The sequence below is a fragment of the Tachysurus fulvidraco genome, chromosome 2, assembly GCF_022655615.1.
Source record: "Tachysurus fulvidraco isolate hzauxx_2018 chromosome 2, HZAU_PFXX_2.0, whole genome shotgun sequence".
NCBI lineage: Eukaryota > Metazoa > Chordata > Actinopteri > Siluriformes > Bagridae > Tachysurus > Tachysurus fulvidraco.
In genome coordinates this window covers 22,918,326-22,930,825 of record NC_062519.1, presented here as the reverse complement: position 1 = coordinate 22,930,825, position 12,500 = coordinate 22,918,326, and the positions used below count along the sequence as shown (strand labels likewise).

At 38.7% G+C, this 12,500-nt stretch overlaps 1 protein-coding gene across 8 annotated transcripts in view; it reads left to right on the top strand.

Annotated features, from left to right (window-relative positions):
- nav2a (neuron navigator 2a) overlaps positions 1 to 12,500 on the top strand; it is an 83,148-nt gene that overhangs the window by 37,740 nt on the left and 32,908 nt on the right. For 7 of the 8 annotated variants that reach the window (XM_027152185.2, XM_027152189.2, XM_047802850.1 and 4 more), the window contains 3 exons: positions 5,058 to 5,175; positions 9,257 to 9,309; positions 12,240 to 12,312. In XM_027152185.2, the coding sequence (XP_027007986.2) occupies positions 5,058 to 5,175; positions 9,257 to 9,309; positions 12,240 to 12,312 (244 nt within the window). Of the gene's footprint in view, positions 1 to 826; positions 1,171 to 5,057; positions 5,176 to 9,256; positions 9,310 to 12,239; positions 12,313 to 12,500 lie in introns of those variants that run through there. The other variant, XM_047802835.1, reaches the window with a different exon arrangement.

Sequence of the window (12,500 nt, the reverse complement as noted above, 5' to 3'; positions counted from 1 at the left end):
TGCTCATGGTGGATTTGATCATGATCGCTGTGCGTAGCAATAAAACTGCATTATGTTATTTTGTCATATTAAATCAGTGATACGTTAATGATTATACTTTATGACTGCTTGTTCCTCACGTGCGTCATACGGGACCATTTATTTCGCCTCATTTAGGTTTTGTCGATTAAACATGGTTTAAAACTTACCGTAATGTCAACACCAGTCTGTCAGTGAAAAGCTGTTTGTTTAATGACTCAGCCTTGATTCAAGTTCAACACAACAGACTGAATCAGAGCAAGTTTTACACAGAGCACATGGTGAACTCATGCTGGTTTACCTTCATCATCAGAAACCTTATATAATATATAAAGATAACTAACAAAAAGGTTTTTTTTTTACCACACAGGAATTAATAGGCATTTATACTGATGTGAAATGTTGTCAAAAAAGTCCTGTATTAATAAACTATTAATTAAGAGATATGTATAAAGGTTTTTGTACCACAGCTTTAGTAGTAGTTTAAAGCTTTGCTTTCCTTTGCCTTTGCTCTCTCTCTGTGTGTGTAAGTGTGACTTCTGACCTCTTTGCTAGGTAATCTCTCACTCTACACGTAAGTGATATATGGTAACGCTCCAGTGTGATGTCAGTCCTAACCAGGTGTGTGTACTTGTCTGTATGTTTGACAGAGTGTGTGTGTGTGTGTGTGTGTGTGTGTGTGTGTGTGTGTGTGTGTGTGTGTATGTGTGTGTGTATGTGTTTGTGGTATGGAGGTGGAGCCAGGCTCAAACTCACACAAGACTTGGGTCTCGTAGGTATAATTTCTACACAGAGCAATACAAAGGAAGCACAACAGACAAGAAGCAGAGTAGATTCTCGACACGGACACACCACACGGACAGGATGAAAAACGACACTCAGGGTCTCCTGCCACTTGAAATAGAGTTGTGGAGAGAAAGATATATTGCACACAGGGGCTAAACTTATCCCTCACACCTTGTCTGCTGAGTTGTTGCGACTAATCGTTGGCTGTATTCAAGGAAGGCTTCGTTGATGAATTATTCTCATTAGTACTCGTTTATTCGATTCTTTGCTCAGCTTCTCCAGACCTGCAGATACGTTATGGGACTCGGGGATCTGTGTATACCGGCGAGAAACAACAGCAGGACGTTCTGTGATCATTACAAAATGGTGAGATTTACTTAAACCTTGCTACAGAGGACTAAAGAGGACAAGTGTAGTGGGCTAAACATAGAGCCTTGAGGTACACCATTATAGTCAATAGGAAGTTTTATTCTATTAAACACATTATAATTATAATAACTTTACTGAAAAGCAGCTAGCCGAGATCATAAATCATGAATGGCATGATCTACATTGTTGTCCACCTATATGTGGTCCAACATATGTGTCCAACTTTATGTTCTGTGTTTTATATTCATCAAGCAGGAACAATTATTCATCTTGATTCAAGTAACTTGTTGAAGCGGGAAGCGGGATGAAATGTTCTGCATGAAAATGTAATGTTTTCCAGAAATTCAATCTGAAGTGAAAGTTCAAAGGTCTTAATGAGATTCATGAGGATGTTATGAGCAGATTTCTGAAGGAGGTATCTCAGGGAGGATGTTGATGAACCTGTTGCTTGAATTATTAGGGAGAATTCAGGGATAATGAAGAAAGTATATCATTAACCTCAGAGTGTAAGGAAGTTTCACTGGAAATGGACTTATGGGACATATTCAGTCAGTTGTCTGGCTGTAAGTCTGTTATAAAATGAGTAAAGACTCTGTTGGCTTTGCTTGTTTTTCTCTCTGTTGATAACATTACACAGTTTTTTAGTGCTGAAGACATGAATGCACTTGGAGCATCGCAGACAGCAGAAATGGGTTCGATAGCACAGTTTAGTTTGAAGACACAAACGATTATGTGGAAAAAAGTTTTTGGTTTTTTTAACTTTTCTATGAATATATTGTCCATAGAAGTCTAGGGAAAAAACAGATATACATAAACACATACCAAAAAATATAAAATCACAGAAAACCTCTGTCAAACTCTTGGAGAGACCTTTTTATTTTTACATGGATTGAAGCAATGCTCAGACCAACCATGAACAGAATTTGTCCAGTGCTTATAGTTGTTACATGTGATGTTATAAAACATGGATAAAACAAGTCTCTCAACAACCTTTCTTTTTTCTTTCTCCTAAATATAAAACAGCTCGTCATGCTAATAAGAAGATAGTGTCGATTTGTTTGTCCAGTAGACTCTCCTGTGTGGAGGAACACTGGAAGCTGAAGACACTGGAGATTACTTCCATACATCCTCAAAATCTCCAGGGTTCCTTTTTTTTGTTAAACAACATTAATAGTCTTTGTGAAGTGTCCACTGTACACATACCCGCGTATGAGCTGTTACTATGGAAACAATAACGTATTCGAATCAGCGCAACGCCAGACCTGTCTGAAATTCTGTGATAAACACTGAGATATAAACGTCTTCTCATTTATAGGATTGAAAAAGCCTTTTATTTCCGTCTGGTGTGTTTAAAAGTCGTATTAATAACAGCATTTATTTAGACTCTGTTCTTTTTTTGAGAAGAACAGAGTCTAAATAAAGGCTGTTATTAATTTATTAATAACAGCCTTTATTTAGACTGTTATTTTTTTGACCTTTCCATCACCTCTGACCAATTTCTTGTAATTACCTTTAACTAGACTGTTATTTTATGCTGCTGTTTTTGAGCGTGTGTGTGCGTGCGTGTGCGTGTGTGTGTGTGTGTGTGTGTGTGTGTGTGTGTGTGTGTGAGTGTGTAATAGAGGGCCTCTGGTGAGCTGTATTTTTGACTCACTGCATTAGCTCTGTAATTAGAGTGAAGTTAGCATAGGGGCTTTTTAAGAAATTCTTTTAAGGTTGCTCAACCTCAATGTTTTCGGGAGATAAAAGCAAAGAGGTTCTGCTGACAGCTCACTGATCCATACTGTGTGTGCGTGTGCGCGTGTGCGTGTGTGTGTGTGTGTGTGTGTGTGTGTGTGTGTGTGTGTGTGTGTGTGTGTGTGTGTGCGTGTGTGTGTGTGTGCGTGTTTGTGTGTGAGTGTGAGTTGGGAAATAGCCACCAGTTTTCCTTACGGTTTTAAGGGTACACTCTCATTAATGTCAGATAACTTCTGATTTCTTCAGTGAAACTATTTGTTTGATTTCACAGTGATGATGTCTTCTCTGAGACTCAGGTGGTGGAATTAATTCACCTGGCTTTAGGCACACCTGACTCACTGGCTGAGTAAATACTAATGCCTGTTCATGCAGGACTTAAGCACTAAATCTGCTCTGGGGCAGATAAAAAGGAGTGGAGCGAAACCCCAGACTTTTCCTCTGTATTCATCTGTGCATTAACTCCCTCAAGGATGTTTGATCATAATGAGATTCTCTTAATTGCACTAGCATCAATTTGTATCAAAGAATGATGAGGAAAGTGTTTTCTTTTTAAACATGATGAATGGATAGATGGATGGATGGATGAATAGATGAATGGATGGTTGGATGTATGAATGGATGAATGAATGGATGGATGGATGGATGGATGGATGGATGAATTGGAAAAATCTTTTGTTGAAAGCTAAACGTAATAAAAAATAAATAAATACATACATAAATGCCAACAGGAGGGTATTTACGTTATGGTATTTAGAGTAAGGTATTTATGTATGTATGTTAGGATATTAAGGCAAAATTATTTAGATATTATTGTATTATTTTTAGGTAATTTAGGTTAGATTTTTTATTTTTTTTAAATTTAATGTAAAAAAAGTTGTGGTATTTATGTTAGGCTATCTGTATTAGGGTATTTATGGTATTTTGTATGCTGTTAGATATTTAGTTAGGGTATTTAGTCTAGGGTATTTATAAAAAAGCTATTTAGGTAAGGGTATTTATAATAAGGTAATTATGTTAAGGTATTTATTTGAAGGTATTTAGGTTAGGGCCTTTAAAATAAGGTAATTAGGTTAGAGCATTTAGATTATGGTCTGTATAATAAGCTACTAGGGTTAAAGAAGTATTTATAATAAGGTATTTGATTTAGGGTCTTTAAAATAAGGTATTTAGTTTAAGGTGTTTAGGTTAGGGTATTCATAATAAGGTTATGTAGGTAAGGCTACGTAGGTGATGTAATTTAGAGTAGAGTATTTAGGTTATATCAGACTTTAATAATCAGCTATTTCGTGACAAGTTGCTCTGCTCTCAGTGATTCAGTGTGTTGTGGGTAAATGAGTCATCCAGACAGTGCTTTGTGTTCTTTTAGAGAGGGAAATCCCTGCTGTTTGTGTTTCAGATTGTACATGATGCAGCAGCTCTGTGTGTGCGCGCGCGTGTGTGTGTGTGTGTGTTTGTGCACCTGTTGTCTCCTATCATTAGAAACCCCTGACTTATTCCAGTTAGTAAAAACATTCCTCTGTAGCTTTGTTCTCACTAAAAACAGACTGCATGATGGGTTTGTGTGTGTGTGTGTGTGTGTGTGTGTGTGTGTGTGTGTGCATATGTGTGTGTATATGTGTGCGCGTGTGTATAAAAATATTTCATCATGTGTCAGCAGCAAAGTATCAATCGTGTTATGTAATTAATTAAATATTTTATGATATCTTCTGCACAGAGCTGCTGTAATGTCTGATATCTTCTGTATTAGAAAGTGACTGTTAAAGTGATCGCTTTTGATGTAAACATGTCTGTATCAGAAGCAGAATTTGGTTATGATGTCATTGGACGTAATAAGATGCCTGGGCTGAAGCTTTTTTTAAACACACTGATTCAACACAGGGCCTTTCACATTATTCATTCCCTTAATCCACCCCCCTACCCCCCCACCATTCTGCCCAGAGTGCACTGAATAGGGCGCATGAATAGGGCACAATGGCCAGCATTTGAATACTCCGCCTAACAAAAGGACAAACGCTCAGCTTGCTCTGGTTCCCGTCTTTAAGCACTCATTTCTGATGCTGTAAATCAAAAGCGAAACATCCTTTTTTATTGTGATTGCAGATTTTTGGAAATCTGGATCGTAAAAAGTTTCTTTTTCTCTCCGTCAGATCTACACGGACTGGGCGAATCACTATTTGGCCAAATCAGGACACAAGCAGCTGATTAAAGATCTGCAGCAAGATGTTTCTGATGGAGTGCTTTTGGCTGAAATCATCCAAGTCGTAGGTATGAATCTGTTTTTTTGTTAAATAAACTTAACAAACAAGGAAACTTTCATTGAGTCAGCTGAGGTTTAAAAATGCATAACTATTTTATTCTTTCAGTCTTTAAGACTTTGCCTGTTGTAGTGGTAAAAAAGCATGTAAGCAGCAACCCCATGACTTTTGGACCCTGTGTGTGTGTGTGTGTGTGTGTGTGTGTGTGTGTGTGTGTGTGTGTGTGTGTGTGTGTGTGTGTGTGTGTAGTTTCTTCAAAAGTCAAAGTGTTTCTTCATTTCGGTGAAGTAAGTTTATATTTAAGGAGCATAAGAACCTGTAGCTAAGCATGAAGACGTATTATTGTCTAATGAATTTTATATAGCGGCTTTGTTGTTTTTTTACTCATTTGTGTCTCATTCTAAAGTTTCAAGAAAAAAGTTATGAAGACAAACAGATCATAGCAACACAGCTAGTCTTTCTAGTGCCATGCATGATATCATGATGTCGTGTCTGTCAGACAGACAGACAGAATGACAGTTTTTGATCCCTTACGGAAACCTGCATGAGAAGCGCAGACAGTAAGATTTTTGTCATTTCTTCTCTTTCTCCCACCGACCTGTCTGCACTTTACTGCACCAATAATAGATTGTATCTGTCTGACTGTCTGTGCTACAGTTGGTCTCTTCTCTAACACACCCACACACACACACACACACACACACACACACACACACACACCCCAATGTGGATTAGTATGTAGTTATCTGATAGCTCTCTCTTAGTCTTACAGAAATAAATGGAGCCACTTTGCTTACGTTATTCTCCTTTATTCCTTTATACAATTGCTGCCGAAATTTGAGACGCACACACACACACACACACACACACACACACACACACACACACACACACACACACACACACACACACACACACACACACACACACACACACACACACACGCACACACACACACTTCCTGCTGTCTACTGTAGTGATATCATGTAATCCACGATAGTGATATAATAAAGGATAGTGATGTCATTATTGAAGACACAAAATTGAAGACTGAAGCTGTGAAGATAGGAAAAGAGCTAATACTGAAAAGCCCAGAAGACACAGCAGGGTGTGTATCAGACGTAACAGCGTGTGTATCAGACACGACAGTAACGTGTATCAGACGTAACAGTGTGTGTATCAGACACGACAGTAACGTGTATCAGACGTAACAGCGTGTGTATCAGACACGATAGTAACGTGTATCAGACATAACAGTGTGTGTATCAGACACGACAGTAACGTGTATCAGACCTAACAGTGTGTGTATCAGACACGACAGTAACATGTATCAGACTTAACAGCGTGTGTATCATACACGATAGTAACGTGTATCAAATGTAACGGCGTGTGTATCAGACACGGCAGTAATCAGACATAACAACAAATTTCATGTACTGTATTTGTATCAGACATGACAGCAATATCTCTATCAGACACAACATTCTGTGTATGGGACACAACATTCTGTGTATCAGACACAACATTCTGTGTATCAGACACAACATTCTGTGTATCAGACACAACAATATGTGAATCAGACATAAAACTGTCTATCAGACACAACACTATGTATCAGACATAACAATATGTCAATCAGACACAACAGCATGTGTATCAGGCAAAAGAATCTGTGTATCAGACACACTTGTATCAGACACATTTGTACACTGTGTATCAGACACAGTAGTCTGTGTATCAGACACTACAGTCTATGTATCAGACACAACACTGTATCAGACACAACAGCATGTGTATTAGACAAAACATTTTGTGTATCAGACACAACACTGTGTATCAGACATAACAATATGTGAATCAAGCACAACACTGTCTATCAGACACAACATGTTAGTCAGACACGAAAGCATGTGTATCAGACACACTTGTATCAGACACACTTGTACACTGTGTATCAGACACAACAGCATGTGTATCAGACACACTTGTACACTGTGTATCAGACACAACAGAATGTGTATCAGACACACTTGTACACTGTGTATCAGACACAACAGAATGTGTATCAGACACACTTGTACACTGTGTATTAGACACAACAGCATGTGTATCAGACACACTTGTACACTGTGTATTAGACACAACAGCATGTGTATCAGACACACTTGTACACTGTGTATCAGACACAACAGAATGTGTATCAGACACACTTGTACACTGTGTATCAGACACAACAGAATGTGTATCAGACACAACAGAATGTGTATCAGACACAACAGAATGTGTATCAGACACAACAGAATGTGTATCAGACACAACAGAATGTGTATCAGACACAACAGAATGTGTATCAGACACAACAGAATGTGTATCAGACACACTTGTACACTGTGTATCAGACACAACAGAATGTGTATCAGACACAACAGAATGTGTATCAGACACACTTGTACACTGTGTATTAGACACAACAGAATGTGTATCAGACACACTTGTACACTGTGTATCAGACACAACAGAATGTGTATCAGACACAACAGAATGTGTATCAGACACAACAGAATGTGTATCAGACACAACAGAATGTGTATCAGACACACTTGTACACTGTGTATCAGACACAACAGAATGTGTATCAGACACACTTGTACACTGTGTATCAGACACAACAGAATGTGTATCAGACACACTTGTACACTGTGTATCAGACACAACAGAATGTGTATCAGACACACTTGTACACTGTTTATTAGACACAACAGAATGTGTTTCAGACACACTTGTACACTGTGTATCAGACACAACAGAATGTGTATCAGACACACTTGTACACTGTGTATCAGACACAACAGAATGTGTATCAGACACACTTGTACACTGTGTATCAGACACAACAGAATGTGTATCAGACACAACAGAATGTGTATCAGACACAACAGAATGTGTATCAGACACACTTGTACACTGTGTATCAGACACAACAGAATGTGTATCAGACACAACAGAATGTGTATCAGACACACTTGTACACTGTGTATCAGACACAACAGAATGTGTATCAGACACACTTGTACACTGTGTATCAGACACAACAGAATGTGTATCAGACACACTTGTACACTGTGTATCAGACACAACAGAATGTGTATCAGACACACTTGTATCAGACACACACTTGTATCAGACACACTTGTATCAGACACACTTGTATCAGACACACATTTGTGTCAGACACACTTGTACACTGACCACAGATGCAGATTCAGATTTTGTTGATGTTACCTTAAAGACTTGAAGTATTTATTTTCATTGGGTAGAATAGAACAGAATAGAATAGAATAGTATAGAAGCCTTTTTTGTCAAATATACGCATATTACAACACAGTGAAATTCTCTCTTCACAATACCAACTTTGGGGTCAGAGTGCAGAGTCAGCCATAATACAGTGCCCCTGGGGCAAAGAGGGTTAAGGGCCTTGATTGTTATTTGTTTTTTTATTGTTACTTTAGACACTTTTCTACTTACTTAGTATGTATGAGCTCATTTTAGCAACTTGTCATTTGTGTGTTTGTGTGTTTGTGTGTGTGTGTGTGTGTGTGTGTGTGTGTGTGTGTGTGTGTGTGTGTTTGCATGCATTTGTGTGTACGCGCGTGTGTGTGTGTGGTGTTATATAGTGTAGATCTCTATATTAAACAGTGGCCACTCCTTTATCTATCTAAGACTAAAATAGAATTTCTCTCTCTCTCTCTCTCTCTCTCTCTCTCTCTCTCTCTCTCTCTCTCTCTCTCTCTCTCTCTCTCTCTCTCTCTCTCACACACACACACACACACACACACTCTGTGCTTATTCATCTGTATCCTCCCTCAGTCTATGTGGTGTGTGGAATCAGCTGGCGATGTGTTTCGCCTTTTCTCAGCTGCTCATAGGGGGTTGGGCCCACACACACACACACACACACACACACACACACACACACACACACACACACACACACACACACACACACACACACACACAAACACAAACACACACACACACACTCTTGGACAGAGTTCATGGACTTAAACACTTAACTTTTCTCTTTTTTGCAGCCAATGAAAAAATTGAAGACATTAACGGGTGCCCAAAGAGCCACTCGCAGATGGTGAGTGTCTTCATTTACTCCTTAATTCTACTTTGACTATTGACTTAGTGTCTAACAGTGGGTTAGAGAGAAAAGAGAAGAAGCACAGGGAAATATATTTGGAGAGACAGAAGTCTAGAAAGACAGACATATCTATAGAAGCAGACAGATGTTGAAAATGACAGACAGTCATCTAGAGAGACAGACAGATCTCTAGACAGTCTTCCTCCTGGTTCTATGTCATGTCTCTCTGTGTCTCTTTATGTCTATCTTTCTGTTTCTCTTTGCAGTCTTCAGACCTCAGATAGTTCCATCAACTTCCACTTTCCTAAGAAATCATTTGTTGAACTTTTTTGTACCACAGTATTGGTGGTTTTCTGGAATCTGATCGCTCAGAAGATATCACACAGGCTTGAAAGTCAGACCCTTAGGCAATGTTTACTGAACTTTTCTGGAAGGAGTCTCCAGTGTCAGTGCTTTCTAACGCCCAGTAGGTTTTCTGTCACGGGAACATTTTCAGGACAAAGGGGTTTACGCTTCATGGTTTCTCAGCAGCATGTGTGTTCTTTGTATTTGTTCAATCCTAGACCAAAAAGTGCCAGAGTCAGAGTGATAACTACAAAGTTAGCTATTTATCTTCTGATGTTTCGCTACTCCATCGACAATCCCACCATAGCATTATCAAGCCTGTACAGCTTCAACTGAATTACACTCAGAGCTGTGACTCACATATATATTTAAAAGCCACTGGAGAAGTAGTCGGAGCTCTACGGTGTTTGTCTCTGCACAGAATCTTTCAGGAAAGTAACAGCTATAAACTTCCACAGCATCAGAGCTCAGAGTGAAATCATGAGACAATGAGACATTGGTTAGCAAACTGATGTCTCAAAAGCACAGAGCGACGGAGAAGATGAAATTTAAAAAAAAGAAAAAAGAAAAAAAGAATAGAGAGCGAAATAAATAAATAAATAAATAAAGAAAGAAAGAAAGAAAGAAAGAAAGAAAGAAAAAGAAAAAGAACAGCCATACAGTCAGTGATGCATCACTGTAGGCAGGTGCAGATACCTGTTACTCTAATTACATGTGTTTAGAGTGAAATTGCTTTGGTTAATGAACTAGAGCTTTATTAGGATATAACACACACACACACACACACACACACACACACACACACACACACACACACACACACACACACACACACACACACCATTTATAATATGTATATGTATGTATATGTGAGCCCGTCCTGTTAGAGGTAAAGGGTTGCATGACCTCCCAGATATTGATTATTTTCTTATAAAAGCATTTTTCTTATAAAAGTGTTTTATTCCTCTTATACTACTAATTACCAACAATTTCAATTATTTATTCATCAAAGAAAGTCACATACCTCTCATACTACTACTATTACTACTGCTAATAATAATAATGAACAGCTGCAGTGATATAACAGATGGGGAGAAATCTCATAGAGATTAAAAGAGTGAAGGAATCTCTGTAGGGTGTGTAGAATTCATGTCATCTCTCTCTCTCTCTCATCCCTAACCAACCAGCCAACACATACACAAACACACTACACACTTACACACAAACACACATCCCCAACCAACTAACACACACAAACACACATAGAAAACCAGCAGGAGGTGGAAGTTAGCATTAGCATGCTGCATTTACACAAGGCCAGATAACACCATTCTTGCTAACACACTCATGAGGATAAAACGTGTGAGATAAAACATGTGAGGAGGCATGATTTCAGAACAGTTCTGTAGAGATGTGATAACACCGTCACTGTAGCAGTTCTGGAAAACGTTAGAGAGTGTTAGAAAGCAGGGACATGAAGAAAATATCCTGGGAGGAAAAAATTCCTCAAACAGAGACTGAACTGCACCGAACTTCTGCCATTCATGAGTCTTAAACACACAGCTCAGTGTCTGCCATCACCAGAGAAATGAGTCCAGACACTGAGTGTAATGTGTGTGTTAATGTTTAACTGTAAGTACTGTAAAGGGATTCCTCAACTACAGATCAGCCAATACACGTTAGATATACATTTATTGTGTGTGTGTGTGTGTGTGTGTGTGTGTGTGTGTGTGTGTGTGTGTGTGTGTGTGTTGGTTGGTGTAGTATGTGTGAGGTGTGTGTATGTAATATGTGTGTGTTGGTGATGTGGGAATAGTATGTGTGTGTTGTGTGTTTGTGTATGTTTGTGTAGTATATGTAGTATATGTCTGTGTGTGTGTGTGTGGGGGGGGGTGGTGGTGGTGGTGGTTAAATATGTTAAACATGCTGATTTTAGTGAGTTGTATTTAAGAGAGTTATTTTTATTCCGGGTGGATGATATGAATTCCTGTCCCAAAATTCCATGGTGCGAACTTTGACCCTTGGCAACAACTGTCACCCAGTAGATGTTAGGGTGTGTTGGTGTCTAATTCCTCACATTCTTCTTCTTCTTCTTCTTCTTCTTCTTCTTCTTCTTCTTCTTCTTCTTCTTCTTCTTCTTCTTTTTTTGCTGAGCACAAATTAAAAGTTCCAGTCAAATTAAATGATTGTGTAGATAGTGTTGGTCTGCTAGTTAAGTGTGTTCTGGGGATACAAGATTAAAGTGCAATTCATCCACTGATGGAGTGGTGGTCAATTTGAATACCAGTTTCCAGTTGATACTGAAGCTGACCAATCATTTTGTTACTATGGTGCTAGGAACTGAGCTCATCTCCTAGCAACCAAGAGTTTACATGATGGATACGTCAGGGTTTTGACCAAATGTCCTTACAAGGATAGGAATATCAGATGATGTTGTACCTGTGGGAACTTTTGACAAATATTAGTGTGTGTGTGTGTGTGTGTGTGTGTGTGTGTGTGTGTGTGTGTGTGATCTGCTGATCACAGTTATAAGTGTACATCTGACAACATCTGAAAATGTTCCTAATTGTTCCTCTCTTTAGGTTGAAAATATTGATACATGTCTGACTTTTCTGGCAGCAAGAGGTGTGAACATACAGGGACTCTCAGCTGAAGGTAAAACACACACACACACACACACACACACACACACACACACACACACACACACACACACACACACACACACACACATTATACAGTACAATGCATTGTAGCTGCCGTTGATTATTTCTATTTACTTGACCACTCTATTTACTTGATCATACCTGAGGTTGTTCCTGCTTTTACACTGTACAATATTA